The sequence below is a fragment of the Poecilia formosa genome, unplaced genomic scaffold (genome assembly GCF_000485575.1).
Source record: "Poecilia formosa unplaced genomic scaffold, Poecilia_formosa-5.1.2 Scaffold271, whole genome shotgun sequence".
NCBI lineage: Eukaryota > Metazoa > Chordata > Actinopteri > Cyprinodontiformes > Poeciliidae > Poecilia > Poecilia formosa.
In genome coordinates, this window is record NW_006800210.1 from 215,384 (window position 1) to 239,281 (window position 23,898).

The 23,898-nt window shown below is 36.5% G+C and overlaps 1 protein-coding gene across 1 annotated transcript in view; it reads left to right on the forward strand.

Annotated features, from left to right (window-relative positions):
* Positions 1-195: 195 nt before the first annotated feature.
* Positions 196-23,898, forward strand: part of LOC103151121 (carboxyl-terminal PDZ ligand of neuronal nitric oxide synthase protein-like) — a 92,762-nt gene continuing 69,059 nt past the window's right edge. The window contains exon 1 of the mRNA XM_016681148.1: positions 196-303. Within this exon, the coding sequence (XP_016536634.1) occupies positions 289-303 (15 nt within the window). The 5' untranslated portion in view covers positions 196-288. The remainder of the gene's footprint in view (positions 304-23,898) is intronic.

The window sequence follows — 23,898 nt, forward strand, 5'->3', positions numbered from 1 at the left end:
ACAACTGACGATAGAAATCTCATTTTGCGACTTTGGAAACAAATCCTGTGAGGTTTTGTTCTCAGGGAAAGTCATTTATGATCTTTACAAACAAACTAAACTTGTGCCCATATAAGTAATAATTCAATTAGATTCTTGACGTGTTGTGGTTAATACAAACAAAGTAAACTCCAATTGTTGTGTCATTAACACACCTTTTGTACCTGTCATGTTTCACCTTCTTGGCGGCAGTATATCGGCAGTCTGGATGTGACGCGGCCGAGCAGCAGAGTGGAGATTGTTGCTGCCATGAGACGGATCCGGGTGAGTGCTGAACCGGGGGGGGGGAAAATCAAAACAACAAAAAACTGTTTAATTCTGTGATTATTAATGTCGACGCTCTCCAGATATGTGCGTGGGTACAGCTTGGGATCTACATTTGAAATAATTGGATGCAGTGTGGTCGTCAACTTTTGTGCTGAGCTGACTTTTGATCCTATTTTAACAAACTGTTGTTTGCATCAGTTTTTCCTCAGATTTTTTAGAAATATAATAAAATAGCACTCCAGTAATTTACAGTTTTACAGGAAAACCTTCCTTCCTGTGACCTCCAAACTGTTAACTCCATCCTATTAGATAAACAGTTTGCACACTCAATTTTACAGCACATTCAATTTTAGTTTAGTGTATATACACTCTTATTTGGTGTCACGATTTAGGGGTAAATGGAAAGCAGTTTTAAACTTCAGTTTGTACTGAGTTTTTCCTCTCCTGCACCTCTCTTTTAAGAGGTTTCTGATGTAGCAATAGTTTATTTGCTTGAACAACTCATCTTGTTGCTTTTATAGTCCTACTCCACAGCACATTGAATCTTGCAAACAGTTCCAACCAGAAGCTGTTCTGAGTTCCACTTAAAGCATCACAAATAGGACAAGCGGGACTTCTATCACAGTTTGAGAACTGTTGGATTTTGCTATTTAGAGCCAAGCAACTGGGCTGAGAATCGAAGTGTTGGTGTTTTAGTTTGTCTCTGCTGGTATGTCTTGAATAGAAAACATATTTATTAAGACATCTGCTATTCAATAAATGTATTACTTAATACTTCGAACCACATCCAGAATTAAAGAAAAGTTTAATGATGAAACATTGTGCATGACTAGATGTTTTTTAGTTGTAAACTAAATGTGCTCACTGTCTTGTGCTCGGCTTGCCTGGCAGGAGGTTTGGTCTCCCATGTGCTCCATCACTGTTCTGAAGGTTTCCTTTGAAGTTGTGCACTGGACTGTGATCTCCCTCCCTTCTCTCTCTTTCCTTTTTTTCCCTGCTCTCTGAAGCTATATTTTACAGCTTTCAATTCCAGGAAGTAGACTTAATCTTAATCAGGGCCAATTTGACTGCAGACTTTTTTTTTTAAGCAAGCTGCTGTAGGTGAAGGCAGTGGTGTTGATGTTAAGGATTATGGCAAACCTCAGCTGTTTACTACGATTAATGGAGGATTCTTTCTAAACCTCATATGCATGTTCACACAAAGCCACATAAGCCACTTCTCCTCATATTTGCCCTTGTTTTTGTCTGAAGCAATATAGTGCAGAATGTACAGTGCCTCGCGAAAAACATTTTTACCTCAATGCACTTTTACATTTTGTCACAATGCAATCCCAAAACTCTAAAGTATTGTACTGGGATTTTATGTGGCAAACCAGGTCAAATTAAGTGAAATGATGCTCAAGATAAAAATAAATAAATAAATAAAAAAGATTACATTTAATATTGAGATGTGTGGTGTGCATTCTGTATTAAATCTCCTTGATTTAAGATGCCTTAACCCGTCTTTTGCTGCAGTTGCAACTCTAGGTTTTTTGGGGGTATGGCTCTACCATACGCCCCAAAACTTAAACATTTGCAGTCATTCTTCTTTGCAAAACCACTCAGATGTTGTCAGATTGGATGGAGTATGTCTGTTAACAAATTGTGTTTAGGGTGGTGTTCAATTGTAGTTTCTTTTTGTAAACACAGTGCTTTCTATAATGGTCAAAAAAGTATTGCGTCCTTTTGTATATGGAACGACTTATTATGGAGTTCTCAAGAAATAGTTCTCCCATATACAAATGCTTCAACCTAAGGTGTGGACCTCTGTAGCTCCTTCTGACTGTATCACTGATCATTTCCAGTGTTCATTTGATGGATGAATAGCTCTTTGTGAGATCTACACAGAACACACATGATAAAACCCCAATGAAATGCATTAACAGTTAGCGGCTTAAGCCTAAGAATGCTTAGGTGCTGCCTGGAAAAACATTTTACTTCTCTACTAGAAGCAGCGAGCTGCTTATATGAAGCAGACCTCCAAGTGTGCTGCCATAGCAGCATTTGCTGGTTCTGTTGTTGTTGGCAGGAAAATAGGCCTCGGTCTGGCCCTTCCTGCGTGAAAATGGTTTGACACTGGCCTGACAACACAATGGAAGGAAGCCACAGGTATCTAACTCGGAGAGGAAGTCGAAATGGAAATCTTGAGAGAAGTGGGGAAGCCATGATGACGTTTGTAAGCTAGACAGATTTTTGGCATTTATCTAGTGACTTGACAAAGACTCTTGGTTTAGTTTTTTTTGCAAGGAAAGAATACTAATTTATTGTCAGTATCTTTAATGATGTTTTCCTATATATTTCTTGTCCTGAGCAACTGATAGGCATAAACATTTTTTGCTTACTTATACTATATTTATACTTACTTATACCTAATTTGACGTTTGATGGACTTTTATAATTTATGATTCAAAAAGGGTGGCAGTTAACTGTTTACATAGGGCTCGGTTGATCCCTCTGTCCCCCAAAATTACACATTAAATTAAATTATATGCAAACCAACTATTCTCTTTTACTCAGGTCATTTTTGCTGGTAATGAAAACTATTTGATGATATAAAAAATATAACATAAGAAAAAAAAATATGTGAGAAATAGGATGCAAGTTCTCGACTAAGTTAATTTATCAACAGATCTGTTGATAAGGAACCACTTTCATGAAAATCAAATTTGAGTTTTCTCTTGCGTCAGGGGGCCGACTAACTTTCCATAACACAGAGGGCTGTATTTCTTATTTTATTTTCATTTTTCATTAAATGTTGAATTTAATTTTATATTTTAACAACTTTTCTGTGTCAGCTGTATTAAATCACATTGTCTTTTTTTCTCAAATTATTAAACTTCCACTTATTTATAAAACATAACAAAACAGGAACCCATTAGGTTTCTGAATAGAAAGACAAAAAGAATAAAACATGTGAAACACTTAATTCCCCATGAACAGAGTGATGTTCATATATTATTTTTGATGAGGATGGCAGAGTTTCTTTCTATAATTCATCTGTCTTGCAGATCTTCCATAAAGCAAGATAATCAATTTATTCATGATTCAACACAGTGGAAAAGGGATTAATTTATGGTATGGTTTGTTTTACTTGTGTTTTTCACTTGATAAATGAAATCATTTGAAAACTGGTTTTGGTAGCTGCTTTGGTTGTTTTCATCTGATATTAAATTTAGTTTGATCTGAATAGCGTATGATTTAAAAAAATAATTTCTAGAAATAGGCATGATTTGCAATAAAAATCACTTAACACGCTTAAGAATATGGTCTTATGTTATACATTTTCACCTCTTATAAGACTGCTATTTCAGACAAGATTTCTACAACACATCTATTCAGTGCAACACACAACTTTAGCGGCTGTGACATCTTGCCAGGCCCTAATGTTGGAGCAGTGATATTGATAAGCTAATACATGTACACAATCAAAGTGTCAGCATTTTTATTTATTTATTTTTTTTCCACCATTTGCTTCAGGCTCATTTTGCAGTTTAATTTATCAATCTTATTTCTGATAGCCTCATATTAGTCCGAGATTAAAGTTTGTTCATGTAAGATTATGAATTTGACTTGTCACCTTGTACTGGCGCCAAGTCGTTCATGTAGTGCACTCATGGACAGCTGTAAAACCTGGTTAAATTTAATGAGATGACAACTGATGCAAAGAGACATCACTACTGGCTTGTGGTTATATCGTTCAGCAAGCTTGTTTTTAACAATATATACTTTTAAAATAAAATACGTGATTTTTTTTTTTCTATATCTCTAACTGCCTTTGTGTCAGTAAACTCTGAGTCATGCAGGCTTGCTGGAAACATTTCAACGTTTGCCGTCATTGTTCATTCTGTGCATTAGTCAGCTGTGAACCAGTAGCTGATAATGAATTAAGGAGACAGCAAAGCAGGAAATGGCAACAAACTGCACACTACTGCAGGAAATTTAGCAGGATCAGATTAAATCCCATTTCTCTCAGATGTAGATTTTGTAGAGTTTCAAACTCTAATCATTAAAGAAACCATCACAATTCTGTCTTATGTTTCTTTTTTATCTTGAAAGAACTTTCAGATGAAGATCTTTTCTTACAGAAATATCTTTGTAAATTACATTTATTATTATCATCATTATCTGGCAAAGAGCAAAGGCATCTTAACTGGTTAAAAGAATGGGAGACCTTTACAGTGAATTAAAGGGATTAATTTCTCATTAATCTGTCTCTGCTGGGTTAACTGTATGTAGGAAGATTGAGCAGCGTGGGGTGAGAAGATTAGATTTGTCTGAAGATTTGTGAGTGGAGACTGCCAGAGCACAGCAGTGTTGCTCGGCCTGAGATGTGAGAGATAAACGGCAATTTGTGCATCTCCCTCTCTGCCAGACTGAACTGGCACCTTTCTGAGTTCACATTTATAAGAAACAGAAGAAAAACGAAACTTGGTGAAAGTCACAAAAAGTTTACATGAACTGCCATATTTGTTCCGGTGGGAAGAAGTGGAGCTCATTATAAAAAGACTCAGACAAATTGTATTCATCAGTTTGGAGTAAATTATACTACAGCATGACAAACTGTCCAGGCTATGATAGAGATGCTGTATCAGATAAAAATGGCAAAACCATAAACATTCATTTTAGAAAGTACAGTTACATAAGACAGCTCAGCTAATCCATGCCATGAACTAATTAGATGGTTGTTAGTCTTTATAAGGCAGCCACCTCGCTACCCTCCACATTTACAGCAATTGTGTGCACAGCACATTGACTCCAATTTAGATTCATATGCTGATTGTAAAAAATTCTGACTCACACAGATTTTTTTTTTAAAAACGGTGGCGCAAACTCAGGCATAATTTGAGAGCAACTGAATCATGCGATTTTGTTTGGCATGGATCATGTTGTGGTATCAATGTGTGCCGTGGGTTTAGAGTATCAAAACCATAACTGCGTTCAAATATTTTTAATAAATTCCTCATAAATTGATATCATAGACTGAGTCTAGAGAAAGGATCAGCGTTTTCTCTGGTCATATGAAGCCAATTGATGCCCCCATCCCCCACGTGTTGCTGCCTTCTGTCAGTAAGCATTCTGAAGAAAGCCAGCTTTCTCACGTAAGGACAAGCTTTGCTGTTCAGGAGTATTTCTGGTTGAGCGATTGTTCGGTATTTTTGAAGTTGTGTTCTTTGAAAAGGTCACACGCTGTTTATATGTACCTATGTTAGTTCCTCTCATAGGCTGTCAGAGCTAAATGACGGAAGGAGGACAGTGGAGACTGCAATTCTGCTGGAATTAGTTACTTTTGAAGAATTCAGTTCATCCAGAAAGTATTAACATTATTAGCCTACATTTTAAAAAATGTGATAATAAAAAAACCCAAAAAATATGAAATCACATACATATTCACAGACTTTGTTCAAAACCTGTTGCTGCACTTTTGAGAGCAATTACCACCTTTAGTCATCTTGGATATGTTGCCACAAGTTTGGCACACCTGTCGATGGGCATCTTACCTCATTCCTCTTGGAGAACCTTGGAAATGTCCTTCTGGAACCTTCCCCTCTTTTTCCAAAGCAATGCTGCAGCTCTGACAAAGGGACCGTCACACTCTTGTTCACTTCCCTGGCTAAAGCTATTCTTCCTGGTTGCTCAGTTTAGACGACCAGAGAGCTCTAGGAAATGTCCTAGTTGTTCCAAAAGAATTCCTGTTTATGAATTGTGAAGGCCACTGTGCTCATTTTGAGCTTCAGTAATATATATATATGTGTGTATTTTGTACATTGGTTTGTATCTTGCGACAGTCCTGTCTCAGAGGTCTTAAGGGATTTTATTTTATTTTTTTTTACCTCGGACATGCAGTGTCAACTGTGGGACCTTTATATGACTTGTTTTTGCACAATCTTATTATGAGGTGTTTTAAGGGAAAAATAAGTGTAATCCATTTTGGAATAAGGCTGTAACATATCAAAATGTGGAACAAAAGTAATGTTGTGAAAACTTTCCAGATGCACTTTAAGTCAGGTATTTTAAATTGAATGTAGATATTAAAATATGTGTAATCTTAGCAATTTGTTTGTTCAAGTTAATAGTAAGCTATTTAGTCGATTATTTATTTAGTGATGTCATTTTATTACATTCTGTTTAGTCTGTCCTATCATTTATGAGTGCGGTGATTAACGATACTTACAAAAATTTGCATTTACAATTGTATAATTATGTAGCACTTGAGTGAGGCTTATGTTCTACTTTGTCTAATCATCTGTATGCTGTTTATGTAGCTCTATTCTTGGATTAATATGCAGTATTCTGGAACTGCACAGAATGCTGCAGTCTCCTGATCAAACCACAGCAAGGAGATTAGGAAAAAATCATGAGTTATGACTGATGTTCTATGTTACCTTAATGCAGAAAGGAAACTCTTTTTAAAGGAATTCTAAATCCAAAATAGAAACTTCTCATAGATCCAGGGTTTTCTCTAAAAACATCCACCACTTAGGTGACTTGAAACCACACAGTTCATTGAGAGCTTTGCAAACTGTGCTGCTGTTCTCTTTACATGTGAAGACGAAATGTTCCTTCACCACGGCAACACTGAAACAACAGCACTCTTATTTGCCACATGTGTGTAACAGGTGAGACAGAGTCCCTCTCTGAGGAGTAACACCGCCATGTCAGGTCAGACCAAAACAAGCTCAACAGTTTATTTTTCACTGGCTGTGTTTCAGTCAATCCCCTGTGAAAGATACACATACAACAAAGATTTAACTAATGGCATTGTCAAACATGAGTTGTTTTCAGGTAGAGGTGAGAATATGTGAACTTTTCTGTTTTAATTATTTCCTCTTTAAGTGGTTGGCATTTTGAGGGATATGTCATGTCACTCTGAGTAAGAGCTGTAATTCTGTTGTGAACACGACCTTGCACACTGATCCCATCTATCTGTTACACGACCAGTCTGAGTAAGCACTGTTTACGATTTTAACCTCAAGCCACCTTTGAATGTCAACAGACGTTGTCAGACTAGTTCGTAAAAAACTGTTTGCTGTCGTACTGGTGTGGACACTTCACACATCCCAGGCATTAGCATCCTGTTACATATTTGCACAACTCTTGTCAAAGCAAGTTTTACTGTATCATGTTGGACAGACATTGCAAAGACCAAGAACCTGTCAGTGTTTACAACCAACTGGATTTTCTCTAATCAAAACCTTATAGATTTATGCAAGTATAAATTAACACACTTTTGTAAAATACTTCTTTTTTTTCATCTTACATGATAAAAAAAACAAACTAGTTTTTTTAATTTGAGTTTTAGTTTTTACACCATTATACTCTGGTGTATTAAAACTGATCTCTAATCTCTGGAGATAAGCTTGAAAGTGGCAACAATACATTATTCTAATATACACTTGAAATAATTTGTCTGGGAAGATTCAGAGACAAAAGGAAAAATAAGGAAGGAAGGACAGCCAAGACGAAAATAGAAGCAGATATTTATTAACTTAGACCTGACCGAAATGTAGATTAAATCACTTCCACTGGACCATGCAGTAGTTGCTTTTAATATAAGCATTATGTACTAGCGACTGGTTTCCTGATCCATTCCGTTACATTTTCAATTTCTTTAAGGGTGATAGACTCTGTGTTTAAGTCTCATCTGCTCTTTTCAAAGTACAGGTTTATTGTTCAACTCTCTTTCCTAACTAAAGGTCATAGTTGAGAGGTGAAAAAGACTAATAATGGCCAATGCGTGGTTCATTAACTCTCCATTTGCTCCACTTCTTCTGAAATTCTCCTCTGGACACTCTTGAACAGCTAGATCGATTGGCCATGATGGGTCTTTCTGTAAATCTCATTAATGTGTAACTCAGCACATTCTGAGTGTCACATTTATCTAAGCAGTTTCCATTCAGTGTAGGTATAGAAGGCATGTTTTATATTCTGTAAAGAAAGTATTGAAGAAGCAGCTAATCTTTAACTTGGTGCATTGTTCAGCGTGTTGTAAATGTGTTTGTGAGCCGTTGATATTCCTGCGCTCAGACAGGAAAGATTTCTCGGAGTTTCTCCCTTTCTTTTATCTATGAACAAGCACTATGCATTATTTAACTTAGATTTTATTAAAGGCTTAAATGCATGCCTTAATTAAAAATGTTAAATAAATCCTTTGCAATATGAGGGATTTATTTAGCATACTGTTTCATTGCAAGACCTTTTTGATTAGTGAATCTAAAAGTGGTTGTGTAAATTTGAGAACTTGCTAAAACTGTCTTTAGACAAACTATAATTCTTAGTGTAATAAGCATCCACTAAGGATTTTTTTATGTGTGTTTGCCAAAAACCAGATGAATAATTGAAATGTTCATTTAAGAATTAAATTATTACAGAAATGTCATCTTAATAAAAAGGCATATTTAAAAAATAGCTTAACATTAGTTTGAAATATTTACTTTTAATCTGACAAACAAGCCTCAAGGAAATGTATATTTCATTTTATTAAATGACAGTACATTCCTGAAATTATTTAAATTTCTTTCGCTTTTTGTTCTTATTTCTAACTACTACCTTAGATGCTTCCTGAAGTTTAACTAAAAATGCCTGTCGTGGAGTCAAGGATACACGTCAGTGAGTTTGTGAACACAAAAAGATCTGATACTTTGATGGTGACGCAGCTCAAACAATTGAAAACAGAGACTGAAGGAGTGGTACATAGCAAATCAACAAGGTAACTGGGATGCAGAAACTCTAGACATTTTTCAAAAGATTTAACAAAAATGTTGGTAATATAGATTTTTGGTATACTGCTGTGTGGTTTGTTTGGAGTAACAAGTAGCTCTTAGTTTCTGCAACATCACTGTCCATGCTTCCTCTTCTTCTTCTTTTTTTTTCTCTTTTTTGTAACTCTAACAATTTCCAAACAGTTGAATTTGTCTTTCTTGTATTATTGTGAAAAGTAAAGTAGCCTTTACAGTGTATGTTATTGTTGAAAAAAGTGTAATTTAATCTCATGATGCAAATTCTTAGTCTGCACTGAGGAAGATTTATTTACCTCAGAATGCCAGGTACATAAAACTGAATGTCAAAGTGACCTACTGCGTTTAGGTAATAATTATCTGATCACTCGCAGGTAATGTCAAAACATGAAAACCTAATTTCCAAGTTGACTCTTAAACAAGGGGGAAAATAAGATGGTGATACTGTTGCAAAAGTAAAACATCTCATACTTTTGCAGCCTTGTTCCCAATACATATGCACCTTTCAAAACAAATGAAAAGTGACAGACTTTTTGAAGACAAGCCAGAACTTGATATTCCATAAATCTTTATTTCATTCAATTTTCATTATAGCTGGATATTACATCAGATCACAGTAATCACTGCAGTAATATCAGAAGTATTTTTGGCTGGTTGGATGAACTCCGAGTCGCCCCAATGCCACACTGGACACAATATATATGTTTGGTGACTATGATCCTTTGTTTTTCTTCCAAAAGTATTACAAAATGGCAACAGAAATGGCAGTTGCTAACAATAGCTTTATTTAGTTGAGCATGCCAAAATAATGTCAGCACCAGTCTTGCCTAATTTCAGATAAGATTATAATTTTGTATTTGGATTTCCAAAATGCTGTTTGGTGTAAAATAATGGATTCTACGCTTCTTTTTCTTTGTACCCATTGAAAACAAGGATGCATATCATATACTCTGAACAAAAGCAATTTACCACTATGAAACTCTATGGAAACTCTATATTGCATCTTAAAAGTTGTTTGTCTTTGTGTCTAGATGCTGATTTAGATGTCCCTTTTGCAAGGTCTCCACAATAAAACAGAATTATTTCAGAATGTTTCTCTCTTTCACTAATTACCTATTTTTTTCTTGTTCCTTACTTATCGTAGCCTTTTACAAACCTCTTCGTTTTGTCCATCTCTTGGCTCAAGTCGATGAGCCTCCTTTTCCATGAACCATCTTTTAAGCCTGTCACCTCGCCCTGCACTTCATCAGAAGCTGACTTAACTGCAGCTGATTAACGGCGTCTTTTCTTAGAACTGAAAGTGCCCTTTTCAATCCCAACTGTAACTAATGGAGGCACTAGTTTAATTTGACCCCCCGCCTCTCGTAACTTACATCTGTCATACCACGGAACAGTTGGTTAGACACAATTTTAATATTGTAATCTTGTGAGCAGTAAATACTTAACTAAGAAATATACCAAAAGTTGCAGAAACTGCAGATGCTGTAACTGTAAATCCACATGGTAGGAAAAAAAAAAAAACATGATTTGGTGGATGCTTCAATTCCAAGAAAAGAAGTTAGGGGCATCATGCATGCACATCTCAAAGATTTTAAGGGTTTTACGTCCCGGCTCTGTCAGGTACGTAAATCTGGTGCATGACAGATGTGCTCCTAAGCCACAAAGTTGGCAATGACAAACAAGGGAAACATCCTCAAACTGAGTTGTCAGCAGCATTACCTGTACTGCAGTAACAATTCTTAACTTTTTCCAAACATTTCCTGTCATAGTCTCATGCTGCTTTTCACAGCCCAATGCTTTTCTTGCACATTGTCTTTCTCTGACAAGATAATAAAGTAAAAGCACACAAATTAAGCAAGATTACATCCAAGTTTTTCCTTGGAGATGTATTTCTTACCCTCCCTTTTTACATACCTCAACCCCCATGCACCCCTCCCCCACATGCACCCATAAATGTCAGAGGCAAGTTATAAAAATTGGTTTGGGCTGTGCCCCGAGGTGGGTGGCAAGAGAACAGTGATCCAGGAGAGCTGGATGAGGATGTTGGGGAGCTGAGCCGGTTGCATTTCTGCATCAGTTGCCCTGTAGCATAAACATGAGAAGGTGCTGTAGAAAAGATGCTTTGCCTGGCAGAGATACTTGATCTTGAAGGCTGAGAAAAGTTTCACTTCACAGCAACATCAACATTTTGTCTATCTCTTTCAATGTATTGATTTTGACTGAAGTTACAAAATGCACCTCGAGACAAAATGCATGAAAAGGCACAGCTTTTTTCTTTCATGATGCAAAAAGTGGGAAAAAAAATTGCCAGTAGTACAACTTATGCACAGATGTAGCTCAGAGATATCCTACTTTAAAATTTAGGCAAATTTTAAGTTTTACCCCTCCTATGACCTTAAGAGTTTTGTGTCATTTAGATCCTGTGAGATTTTTCCTCTGTGCGTGGACCAGCGGGATCGGACTCACCCCATGTGTGCTTTTACAAGATCTTTTTTGTGTGTGTGGTTTCGGAAACTGACGGTTTGTCGAGACAACTACCCCGCTTCCCGAGACATTTGCCGCGCTCCTTCTGAGCGTCGTACTAAGACCACAGGAGGGTTAATACAAACATTTTGAAGGGAAAGGAAGCATTGTCTTTTATCTTCACATGAATACTAGGTAGTGTGGTTCTAGCTATCATTTGTAGACAGGAAATTATAATAAAGAACAGCACACCATCTGGTCATTGGATTTTTGCCAACCACTTCTAAATATTGTAAGCATAACTTTGTTAAGATATAATCCAGACTTCTGGGATTCAAATGTCATTAAAGCAAATACTTGAAATACGTAGGTGGTCCAGGCAAGCCATGCCAAGACAAAACAAGAACACTAACATCTGAAAAAAGTGAATTGGGAAAAAAAAATAGATTGTTTTGGGTAGTCAAAGGTAGAGGGAGGAAGAGGAAATGACCTTGTCCAACTGTGGCTTTTATATATTGTATTTAAGAACATTGTCTTATGAAAATTCTTGATTGCTAGTATTGGCATTTTTCTCCTAATTACCTTAGTTGAAAGTCCATAGAATTTTTAAAAATCAGACTGAGAAGGTAAGTTTTCTGAAGTAAAACTTGCATTTTTAAACGAGTGATTGGTTAAAGTCATAGTATTTTGATGTAGCCAATTCAAGACTGCTGAAGTTAAGACATACTAGGGTCGTTGTGAGTTCTTGACATTGATTTGCCATATAAGAGACCCGAGGAACTGTATTACAAACTTGGTTCAGCACTCGACATTTCAGCCTTAGAGCTCTCCCACTCCTCATTTCCACTGACCTATTTATCATCTACACAGCATCTGCTTTACAGCTGAAGCTTGACCACGAAATCTTTTATGATAGATTGTAGGAGGTGGAGAACCTCATACCTAATGTAAAATTCCTTCTTCATTATTCATGTTGTACCCAGAGAGTTTTTTTTATGAACAATTTCTCATCCTTCTTTTCAAGCACCCATGCTTCCAATTTATGTCATTCTTTCTTACTTTTCCTTCAACTTGCACCTCTTTTTCTTTTCTCCTCATCACCATCCCCCTCACCCCTTATCACTCTCCTTTTTGTTCTTCTAGTGTTGTGTCTTATACTTGTCCGTCTTTCTTTTCTTTGCTGGTTCTTCCCTCTTCAGTCCCCCCTCCACATTTTTCTACCTTTCCCTTCCCCCTCTCCTTTCTCTCCTTTGTGCTCCTCCATTACCTCCTTTCACCTCACAACCCTGCCACAGTGTCTTATATTGTTGAAGAGCCTGACATTCCTGTATGCTCCCTTCACACTTGGCATGGTTGTCTTAGCTCTTATCAAGAGCCATTTCTTTCCACTGTACACTCAACTACTGTATATTAATTTTAACCAAAAAAATGTTCAATATGTTGTAGGTCAGATATGTAGACTATTTGCTTGTAGCAGTCCAAACTATTACACTCAGGTCACGCAATGGATACTTCTTTTACTAGTCACAAATACTCCAGTCTCATATCCAGTATTACTACTTTTTTTGTCTTTTATTAAACATGTATTTCTGGGGGTTTATAAATAATTGTTAATTTTATATGGTGGTGACAACGGTAGGAGTTTTTCCTGTAACCAGTGGGTTGCCTGTTTGAACGCTCACTCCATTTGTCTCAGTCATTGTCCTTGGGCAAGAACCGGCCTTGCCTGCTGGTGGTGGTAAGATGGTTCGGTGGCACAGGCAGCCTCCCTTCTGTCAGACTGCCTCAGTCCGACACAGTCTCAAGTCATCCTTCTGTATTTTCCCACTCTCCAACCTGCTGTCATACTTTTTAGACAGATAAAATGTTACCAGAGGTGCATATATAGATAAACTGACACAGTTGATGCAATAGATTTGAATATTTATGATGTTTTGTAATTATGTGTGTATAATTAACGATGTTATCTGTAAAAGGCCTCATAAAAATGACCAGTTTTTTTTTTTACTTCAGATATTAAATTTGCTCTGTCAGAGAGAAAGAAAAGTCATATTCCTAATTTTTTTTCCACCCACTTCCTTTTTTGTCAAACCTTGGAAAGCAAATTACTTTCCTTGTCTCAACAGTTCAGTCCCATGTGCTGCTCCTGTTTTCCCTATCCCAGGGCCCCCTCCCTGTTCCCTTCATTGATTACACAGTGGAAAGGCAGTGAAAGTGGGCCTGCTGTGTGGGAGCAGTGCCTTTTCTTTGTAGTTTAAACCTGCTGGCTGTTAGACCAGCAAGTCACTTGAGACGTCACTTCTTGAAGAACATTTTATACTGAATTTCTGACTAAGCAAACTGAGATGAGCTGAAGCATGATCATAAGTAGAGGTGTGCCGATCAATCAGCCACCGATCATAATCGGCCGATTTCTGTGAAAAAATGAATGATCGGTGATCGCCGATCATGGTCTCTTGTTGCCGATCACACAAACTGCCCTGCCAGCATGCCTAGGTGGGCCCCATATGGGGGAGAGGAGGGCTGACATATGAGTCCCATATGGGTTTGTCCGCGAGTTCCACAGTGGCCCCACATGGGTTTGCCTATGTAGGGCCACAGCCTACGTGGGCCCTACATGGGCAAACCAAGGGGGGCCAACAACAAGGGGAAGTTAACAAAATAAACCGAAAAGCCGCCCTTTAATTTAACCAAACGCCAAAAAAAGAAAAAAGGGAACAGCTTGAATCTAAAACATTTAGTGTTTCAAATGAAAACTTCTTGTGGTGTCGGGCCTTGGAGTCAGCAGTTATTTCTTTCAAGCTCATTTATTCTGTCTCCTCTTTTGATTTTAGTCCATCTTTATTTGATGATTTTTTTTTTTTTACTTATACGTGGAGGGAATCTCGTTTGAGTCTGCACTTTTCTTTGTGCGGTTAGGAATTTAGTTGAATATTGAGTGTATTGACTGGGATGAGTATTAAAGGCCAACACAAGATGATAATAAAAAAAAAAAAAAATCATCTTGTCATGGCTGCTCCTGAACTGACCTTGAGGTTGTTCTCATCTATCAGCCAAGACCTCAAAGTTATCTCAGCACTAACACCATACATTCTTGTATCTGTCCTCTGCACCATGGTTCCATCTTAATCCTGCAGTCAGCCATCTCTTTTTAATCTGCCTTCTTGCTCTGTTTCTGGTGATTCCAAAGACTCTCTTCTTTGGTTTGTGGTGTCTAGTGATTTGTATTAATATTAATTGTATTTTTGTTTTAAATCCAGACACTTTTTATTTGAAGGTGCTGTGAACCATGTATCAATCCCTGAATGAAACTGTCTAGTTTTCTTCTGTGAAAAATGTTTTAGGCTTTAACGCCATACGAGGTGTCAGATTTTTTCAACATGTAATATATGAAAAAGAGAAAATCCCCTTCAAGTTATCAGAACACATCTGCCAGGTGTCACCTAAAATAATTTCCTTGCCTTTCAGATCAGGACAGATGAAAGAAACTCCTGGAAATGGGGGGGGACAGGGCGGTTCTAGGGATTGTTGGATTTTGCACGTGTGTGTATGTGTTTGTATTTGTATGTGAAGGCTGCAAAGATGAATTGATGGTGCCCTGCAATATGGTTTTAATGAAACCTTTTCCCTCTCCTCAGACACTTTCATTAAAGCTGCAGGTTTCTGTGGTCTGTCAGCTTATCCACACAGCGAATGTGTGGATAAGCTGCTCTTGTAAAAGACTCATCCCTACAAACAGCTTTTTATTGCATTTATTTTGTTTCCCATATTCTCTACTTATGTTTTACTCTCTGTTTGTTCTACATATAGCTGTCTTATATATTTCTCCACCGCATACACTCCCTCTGTATACACTTTCTAGTCGGCAAAAAAAGTAATGAAATATAATGACCCAATTCAGCAATTACTGCTTTGTGTATGATGACATGATTACATGACTTGAACTCCTTTCTTACTCAGATCTGCAAAATATTTCAAGCCGTAATAGCACTGAGTTTATGATTATATCTAAAATGCACTGGAGGTGCACCCGTCCACCCTCTCAAAATCAGCTACTTCGGTCTGTAAACTGAATTTTCTGTAGTGTTCAAAACTATTCTTTATAAAGAAGCTTTGGCACTGTATTTCTAAACATCCATTCAAATTATTTTTTTTTAAATTCCTGTTGCATATATAAAACAAGGGACTCAGAAACAACATTAAAAATCCAATGATGGTTAGTTGCTTCCCTTGTTTCTTGTGAAATCTGAGCCCAGCTGTACTTTGGTAACCTCTGCCAAGCTTCCAGAAGTTACTGTAATGACTCGGGTTTTGGTGTGAATTTTCTGAGCCTTCACATGCCTGCTGCTGTGTTGACAGGACAGATCCAGAAAGCAAAAACAGCAGAGGCCAAGCACACTGTGTTGCACATTTGATCAATCATGTTTGAAATGAAAGAAAGATGTGCTTATGTGTCAGAGACTTTCTTACTGATCAAAGAGCAGCTTCTTGTGCAGTAGTTGGTCAGAGGGTAAAGCAGGGTCTTTAAAAGGGATGTGAAATGCAAGAACATGCAAGCTGATGAGTAATAAAAAAAATGTAACAAAGAGAAGGAAATGGTAAAAAGGTGTTGTATGGTTAACATATGAGGATGTAAAACTTGCAGATATTTCTCTCTGCTCTAACATTTAAGCTGATTATTCATAACCCTATCTGATAACAAATTCTAAGAAAGATATGCCAATTGGAATTTCAGCAGACAGAAAACAGTCACTGAACATAATGTACAATTCACTGTCCAACCCCTCTTTATGAAGCAAAGCATAGAACAAGAGGCTAGTTTTTACCAGGCAGTGGCTGCAGCATGCATCCTCCTCCTACCTGGTGTCAATTGGTAAGTGGTGGTAGTGCAGTAGTGTGTGGGACATTTTTCTGCTCCGGTGTGTCCCATTGAAAATTATTTAAACCCCAAATCATCCCTGAATATTGCGTCTGACCGTGACTATCCATGCATGATGGCTTCCTTCAGCAGAAAGCAAAACTTGACCCTTTGAAACTGCATTCAACCTGACAATGAGCTTTTCTTCTCCAATGGCCACCACAGTTACCAGTTCTTAGTCACAATGACGAAAGAATAAAGTTTTTTTCCAATAGAGATTTCTATCATGGATGTGAAAATCCAAACCATGGGGCTATTATGGCAAGAAAAAGTTTACACTTTGCTGAATTCTTACAGTAAGAAATTAAGGTGTTTTGAAACGGAAAGGGCTTCTAACCCTTCTATTAGCAAGATGTAGCTAATACAATAGCTAATGAGTGCATTGTTCAAATATACTTCTTGTGATTTTGAATGTATTAATTATTGTGCATGACCAAATAAAAATCATCTCACACTTGACAGTAATAATTTAGAAGAATTTAGTCAAATAGTATTGAGCGTTTCTAGCCTCAGAACTTCTGATAAAATCAATCAAACTTAATCATATGTTCTTTGTTTTCCCCTGTTTTTTTTTTTTTTTTCTCTGACAAGTCCCATAGCAACAAAATTTACATGGTGTTGGTAAGGACAGGATTTTCCATCTGTGCATATATTTCCAAATGACGTACAGATTGTGCAGCTTGAATAAAGAACATTGAGAAGTCATATTTTTGGCACAGAACAAAGCCCAGCTCACAACAGAAAACATACAATCCAGCGAACACAAGAGCACAAGAGTTGGTGTATGTGTTGGGAATAGTATAGAAGTGCAGGTCTACTTGTATCTATAATGCTTTGAATGTTTATAATGTCAACATATGGGCTTAGCCTACATTTCAGCTGAATTCTTAATCATAATTGAGCAACAGTCTTTAAGTGTGCGGGTGTGTGTGTGTGTGTGTGTGTGTGTGTGTGAGTGTATGATGTGTTCAGGAAGGAGATTTTTTTTGGAGGGGAAATTTAGAACAATACTTCAGGCTTTAGCATAGCTCATTCTGGACAGCTAGGCAGTGTGTTAGCTACTAGTACTGAAGAATTATTTTGCTTGAGTTTATTTTTTATTTTATTTTCTTTTATTTTTATATTTTTTTTTGCAATATTCTCCTGCAGTGGCTCCACGACCCTGTGATATCCACAAGAAACCTGCAAAATAAAAGCGCTGCAAGACACTGTGAACAGCTTGTAGCTCAAGCTGAAACTGTGACCGTTCTCCTGAGGTTGATGTGGGTGGAAAAGTCATGATTATAACTCTCTTTCGAGCTTGTATGTGTTCAGGCCATGTAATTGCAGCATCCTGTTACATTATGAGACTTCATGTATACAATCCATACAGAATATCTTGGCAAAGCTGTCATTTTCTGGTCAAAGTACGGTCAGCTGGATACATTTTTCTAAAATATTGAAAAGTCTTTTAAGCATTAGGTGGTATATAGTGTTACTATTCCTGATGGTTGTAACATATGCTTTTTAAAGGCTTGATTTCAACCCAACTTTCTTATTTGAAAGACCAAGCACAAAGTTTTTAATCTTTTAATTTACACGAAGCAGATGGCAAACTTTCCTGCTAAAGATATGATTGCGAGGTGCACAAGGAAAGAGGGCATGGAATATCACACTTTGTTTATCACAGGTTGTCCTTAATATCTGGTCAGCACTGTTTTTTTGTTTCATTTTGCATCTCACTGCAAATGTTGCACAAGTTTCCTTTTTATTAAAGAAACTTGATCAGCTAGGATTTAGCTTGCATAGCATCACCCTCAGCAGGAGAGTTTGCAGCCTGCTCCAAACGTGAGTAAGGGGAGCAAAAAAGAAAAAGAGGAGTATTTTATTTTCATTAACCATTGCCTCTCTGCATTATCTAATCAGCTTTGCTTTTTCTTATTCTTCTTTCTTTCGCCTCAATCACATAAGTGTTCTAAAAGTTAAGTGGCTGATGCACACATTGACCTGTTTCAGGTTTTAACTCGTCATGCAAAATTTGTTAAACCATCAGCATATTGAAGTTTTGCTAAATTTATCATATTTCTTGTACAAAAGTTCTTTCAGATGCTTTTTATCTGGTAGAAAAATGAGCGACTTATTGTCATTCATTGGTAAAAGCTTTGGCGAGATGTGGTGTCAACATTGGAGTGACTATTCATACCTTATGAGGCAAATCCACTGCAGTACCTGTCCAGAAGCTATAACCTTCTGGCAGGATTTTCACTAGAAGCAAAAGAAATGTTGCACATAAAGCTTACCTGCTCACTGCTGCCTTCAGATTTGCACCAATCTTAGAAGTACAATGAGGGCTGCTCGATGATGGAAAAATATCTAAGTACATTTATTTTGGTACCCTAGTCATGATTACTCACTGAGTTTGGAAAAAAACAACAAAAAAACAATGCATCTACCTTGCAAGAAGAATAGTGAGTGGCTTTGAAAATGAATTTTCTTGTACATCTTCTTGTTGAACTTTACTAAAAAAAAAAACTAAAAAAAAAACTACATATCCCCCCCTTCGTAGGATATTTTGTAAAAATAAACAAATTATATTGACTTTTACAATCTTTACTAAGTAAAATACTTAATGAAACAAACTCGATGTTTGTCCTACCATACAATGTAATTGAAAAATAAACAAAGGAAGGAATAAAATATAAATAATTATTTTACCATCGAAAATCATTTGCTCAGATTTTAGTGCTTCTTCCCAAAGATCCAGTACATTTACTAATTTTGCCAAAATATACCATACGATTACAACAATTTTAACAATGTATGTAATTTTCAAGGTGCTTCAAAGACAAATGCATCTTGTTTACACATAGAATATACCCAGCTTAATCCAACAATGTATACAATTTCAAATTCAGTGACATTTTAATTTGATTCTATATATCTAATAGTGCATCGGAATTAAAGGTAAATGTAATTTAATTTATATAGCACATTTTCAGCAACAAGACAATACAAAGTGCTTAAGTTCTGCTAATGGATGAACTTGTACTTAAAGAAGCCCAGTCTTATGCCTAATGTGTCCCCACACAATTGAATCTACCTTTCCTTTTTTACCAATGTTACTGCTACTGCTGTAGCTGCAGCAATTAATAATTTTTTACTGTTCATCACTTTATTCTTTTGCATTTTAGTAATTTTATACTTGACTTTTTCCAGGTACAACTTGATCCGGTCTTTGAGATGTTTTGTCCTGATAAACACATCTAATTTTTTCATTAAAAGGGATACAAAGCTGGAACTAACTGTGAGAGACCTTAAAAAAAGAAATCTTTATTGTAAAAAAAAAAATAATTTTAATAAAATGGTGGGATGATTCAGTTGGTAGAATGCTCACACCATGTGCAGAGGCTATAGTCCACATCATGGTTGTCCTGGATTCGATTCCCAGTCTCGGAACATTTGCTGCTTGTGTTCCCCTATTTCTTGTCCATTAACTGTTAAATAAAGTCCACTAGAGTCTAAAAAATCTTTAAAGATAGCAAACTTTTTTGAGAAATACGATGTTTTGTGATTATTTGTTGCCGAAATCAGTATCTATCCATCTCTTGTCTATACCCGCTTCTCCTTGTAGGGTTATGAGGCTTAGTGGGAGTTTGTTGGGGAAGGTTTCTAATTCCAGCAGTCATTTAACGAGAGAAGTTGTACAGCGTGGACATGTCGCCAGTCCAAAATCAGTATATAATGATAAACTTTCTTAACCTTAAGTACAGATTGTGATTTTTAGATACGGCTACAATTTATACTGTTATTTTTATGATGTGCTGCTTATCCTTTTTATATTTAAAGCTTCTGTTGAATCTGATACTCATCTTGCAACCCAAAAGAGGGACCTCAAGTATTGAATTCACAATAAATATAAATGATTTACATGGTGCAATAGAGGCTGAGGAGGGAAAGTGGTCGGTACCAAGTAAAGGTTCATGGATCTTAGTCTCAGCTTCCTCAGTTTACATCTTAAATTTTTAAGCAAGACACTGAACTCACCCATTGTTGTTAAGTGAGTGTATGCATGAAGTAGGAGAAACCGTGGGGACTTCTTGGATTGTTTAGTCAGACAAGCTGCAAAAATGTCCCTAAGTTCAGCTAAGTTTAGGTGAAAATGAGAAAAATTTACTTGAATGGTCAACAAAACCATAAAGACAGTAGTTGTATAAATTGTGTTTCATTTTTATTATTCATAGAAAAACACTTTTCAATTCAGCATTCATTTAGGTTTTGTCACCCTCTCAATGTTGCGCTGCCTCGCCTTATAAAATATATAAGTTGTGTGATTAAAATGTATTGTGTTATGTTGAATAGAAACTTTTATTATTATTATAACCATTTTCATCACCTTTCACCCCAACAAGTTAACTTGGCAATCATTTTTGGACTGCTGAATTTGTCACACGATTCTCAAATAATTGCTGATAAATGATGTGATACAAACTTAAATATAGTAAGAGCAATGCTATATGTGCAACCATGTTATAGATTGGCTTGCCAAATTCACTGTATGCTCACTTAAACAGTCTTTCTAACTTTTGACTATAGTTCACACAGCATTCAAAGTTGATTTGACTGTTTCTTTGAACCCTGAAGCAAGAATAAAAGGAAACCACACATCAAGTTTGAATGAAAACCTAAAATTAATCTGAGCTTGGATGCTTGAAGAGATAACAGATTTGAACAATTAAGTCAGATTTGCTTCATAAGAATGACACTTATTTCAAGCGTCCTTTGGGATATTCTCTTTGTTCCAAATGCTTCAAACGTATTTGAAATTGTGTTTTGTAGTTTCTTACTGCACTGTCACATAAATGAGCTTTTGGAATGTTGTTGGAGGCTACGGTCTGATCCTCTGCACTCTCTGGAGCTAGTCTAATTTGCTGTCTCACCAGAGACTCAGGATAATTAGTCCCAACGAAGGATTACCTTCCGGCCACTGCTCATTTCAGATCAGTAAGACAAAATGGCTGTACTGTATGACCGTGTATGAAACAAATCTGAAAATTCCTGAGTAATTGGCTTAAAGCCCCTGCCTAATTTCTTAGAACCATTTCTTTGCTATGGTTTATTGGATGTTCCTTCTGTGTTACAATATATAACATTTTCTTTTTTCCGCAAATATTAGATATATGGTCAAATGTTGAGTTGGCTTGTATTCTAGATCTAATATCACATTATTTCAGCACTGGTAAAGAATTATTTTAGCTGGCCTTTTGCTATGTGCATAGGTGTTAGCTTGCGAGGTTTTCTTCTTCAATCTAGCTTATATGTGAAAGAAAGTAATTAGTTTAATTATAATTTATGGTGATTGAAAATATGTACTTTACTAAAGTGAAAATACGGCGAGAAAAATTAATTCATATAAACTGTAGCGCAATTTGTGCTATAAAATAGAAAATCTTTCTGAATTACAGAAATAAAACTATTTGATGTTTTAGTTCTAAAACTCCTTACATTGTTATTCCATTTTCTCTTATTTTTCTGATTTTGCGTGTGAGGGACTTCTGTCTCTTTGTCTGCAGCAGGACTGATTGATTTTCTAGGGATTTTTCAAACATTGTTTTGAATTGTCTCAAAGTGGACAAACACTTTAGCTCCACATCTATCAATCCATTTTATTTAAATATTGCATGTTCACAGGGGAGTTGTGAATATGCAGTGAAGGTGCATCTTCACTTTGACTGGTGCTAACAGCCTTGCAACACTATTCATACTCATACTGGTGTCAAAATGTTCCACAATTCCATTTTCAGTTTAAACAATGAGGGGAATTTTATTTGCAATATACAGGAATTACAATACGTTTTGTTGTGGTTCTTGGCTGTGTTTACCAGGTATAAATATATACACTAATTTAGATAAGACCACTTGGAGTCGGAATTATAAAGCAGTTGTACAAAATGTGTGCATGACTGTAAAAACACCTTTTTGCATGTTTTCACTAGGATATGTGCACAATCATAACCGAATAACCTTTGTTTTCCTTCCTCATAATTTATTAATTTCTTATTCAAATGTTGAAAGATATTGGATAAATTAGTTCCTTACACATGAAAATTTAGGATACTAATAAAGCAGTAATTCAAATTCAGCTTTAGTTACAGAAGCCACTTCCTTCACAGAAGCTACTTCAACCAGTGACGGTACACTTCAAAGCTATCCCAAGGCAGACTTATAAATATTTTACCACTGGGTTACGGTGTTAAGCTTTGAGGATATACAGTCTTCAGAACTATATGACCTCAAGGAATTCTAAGTTGATGTGCTTCAAGTCAAATGAACACAGACAGCTAACTGTGAGGCAATAAAATAAACAAGAACGAAGCTCTGTTTTGGCGTTCCATTATGTTTGATGATGTACATTAGCACGCTAATATTGGGATTTGCAGGCTTGTTGAATTGTTCTGAGAATGGTCAGGAAACTATGTGGAAGTGGACTAATTATGCTAAACAATGGTGGTTTCCACCAGTATCACCTTTTATCTCAACTTGAATTAAGTGATCAAGGGATTTGAAGTGTTTGTCATGGTGGCCATTGACTCACTTAAAGCATGAGCTGTTGGTCAGGGACACACCCATGACTCATATGAAACTACTATTTATAACGGCCTTGTAGTTTTAAACACCCTGGCAATCAGACAACCCTAAAGAAGCCTGGATTTGTTCTGCTTAGGCATTTTACTCTACACTACTTGTCCTCCACTTCAGTCCTCTGTGGTTTGTTTTCTCACCTTTTTTGAAGTTTTCCTGCTCCAAAACATGAGTGTGAACTCAAAGCCTTGGAGGAACAAATTTATCTTTTTTGAATCTGGATTGTTTGCATTGGCGAAGCTATAATTTGCAGTGTCCATAAGGGCCAGAGTTTTAGACCACTACTTTTTGGAATAACATTAAAATCTAAATAGCTAAGTATATTCAAAAACTTGCGGATCGAAGCACATTTCCTCAACCTAAGTTATTTTACTCAATGTACGTATGAACCGAAAATATTGTGATTTTGTTTGATCGATTGATTAGGAAAAATTATCAGATTGTTCTGGAATTTACTTGTCAAATGCTTGCTAGAGCCAATTGGTGGAAAAACTGGATGAATTTTCTCATTGACCAATGGCCAGTTCCCTTGCTAATAGTTTTATGTTATCAGCTTCATTATTTTTGCAAGCATTTAAACATTTTTTTCTATTGGACAATATTCAAACCTAAGACTATTTGGCTCACCAGTCAGTACAAATCACTGTAGACTTCTATAGACTACAGAGATAGTAGCCAAAAAAGGGGTTGTTTTTTTGGGCCAAAATCCTCCACCTATCTTTCCACTGCAGCTACCAGAGCCTTGTTAACCTCTGACAAACCTAACAAGTATATTTAGCGCACTTCATTCAAACCATAGAACTTGCTGTTCTCAAGGTG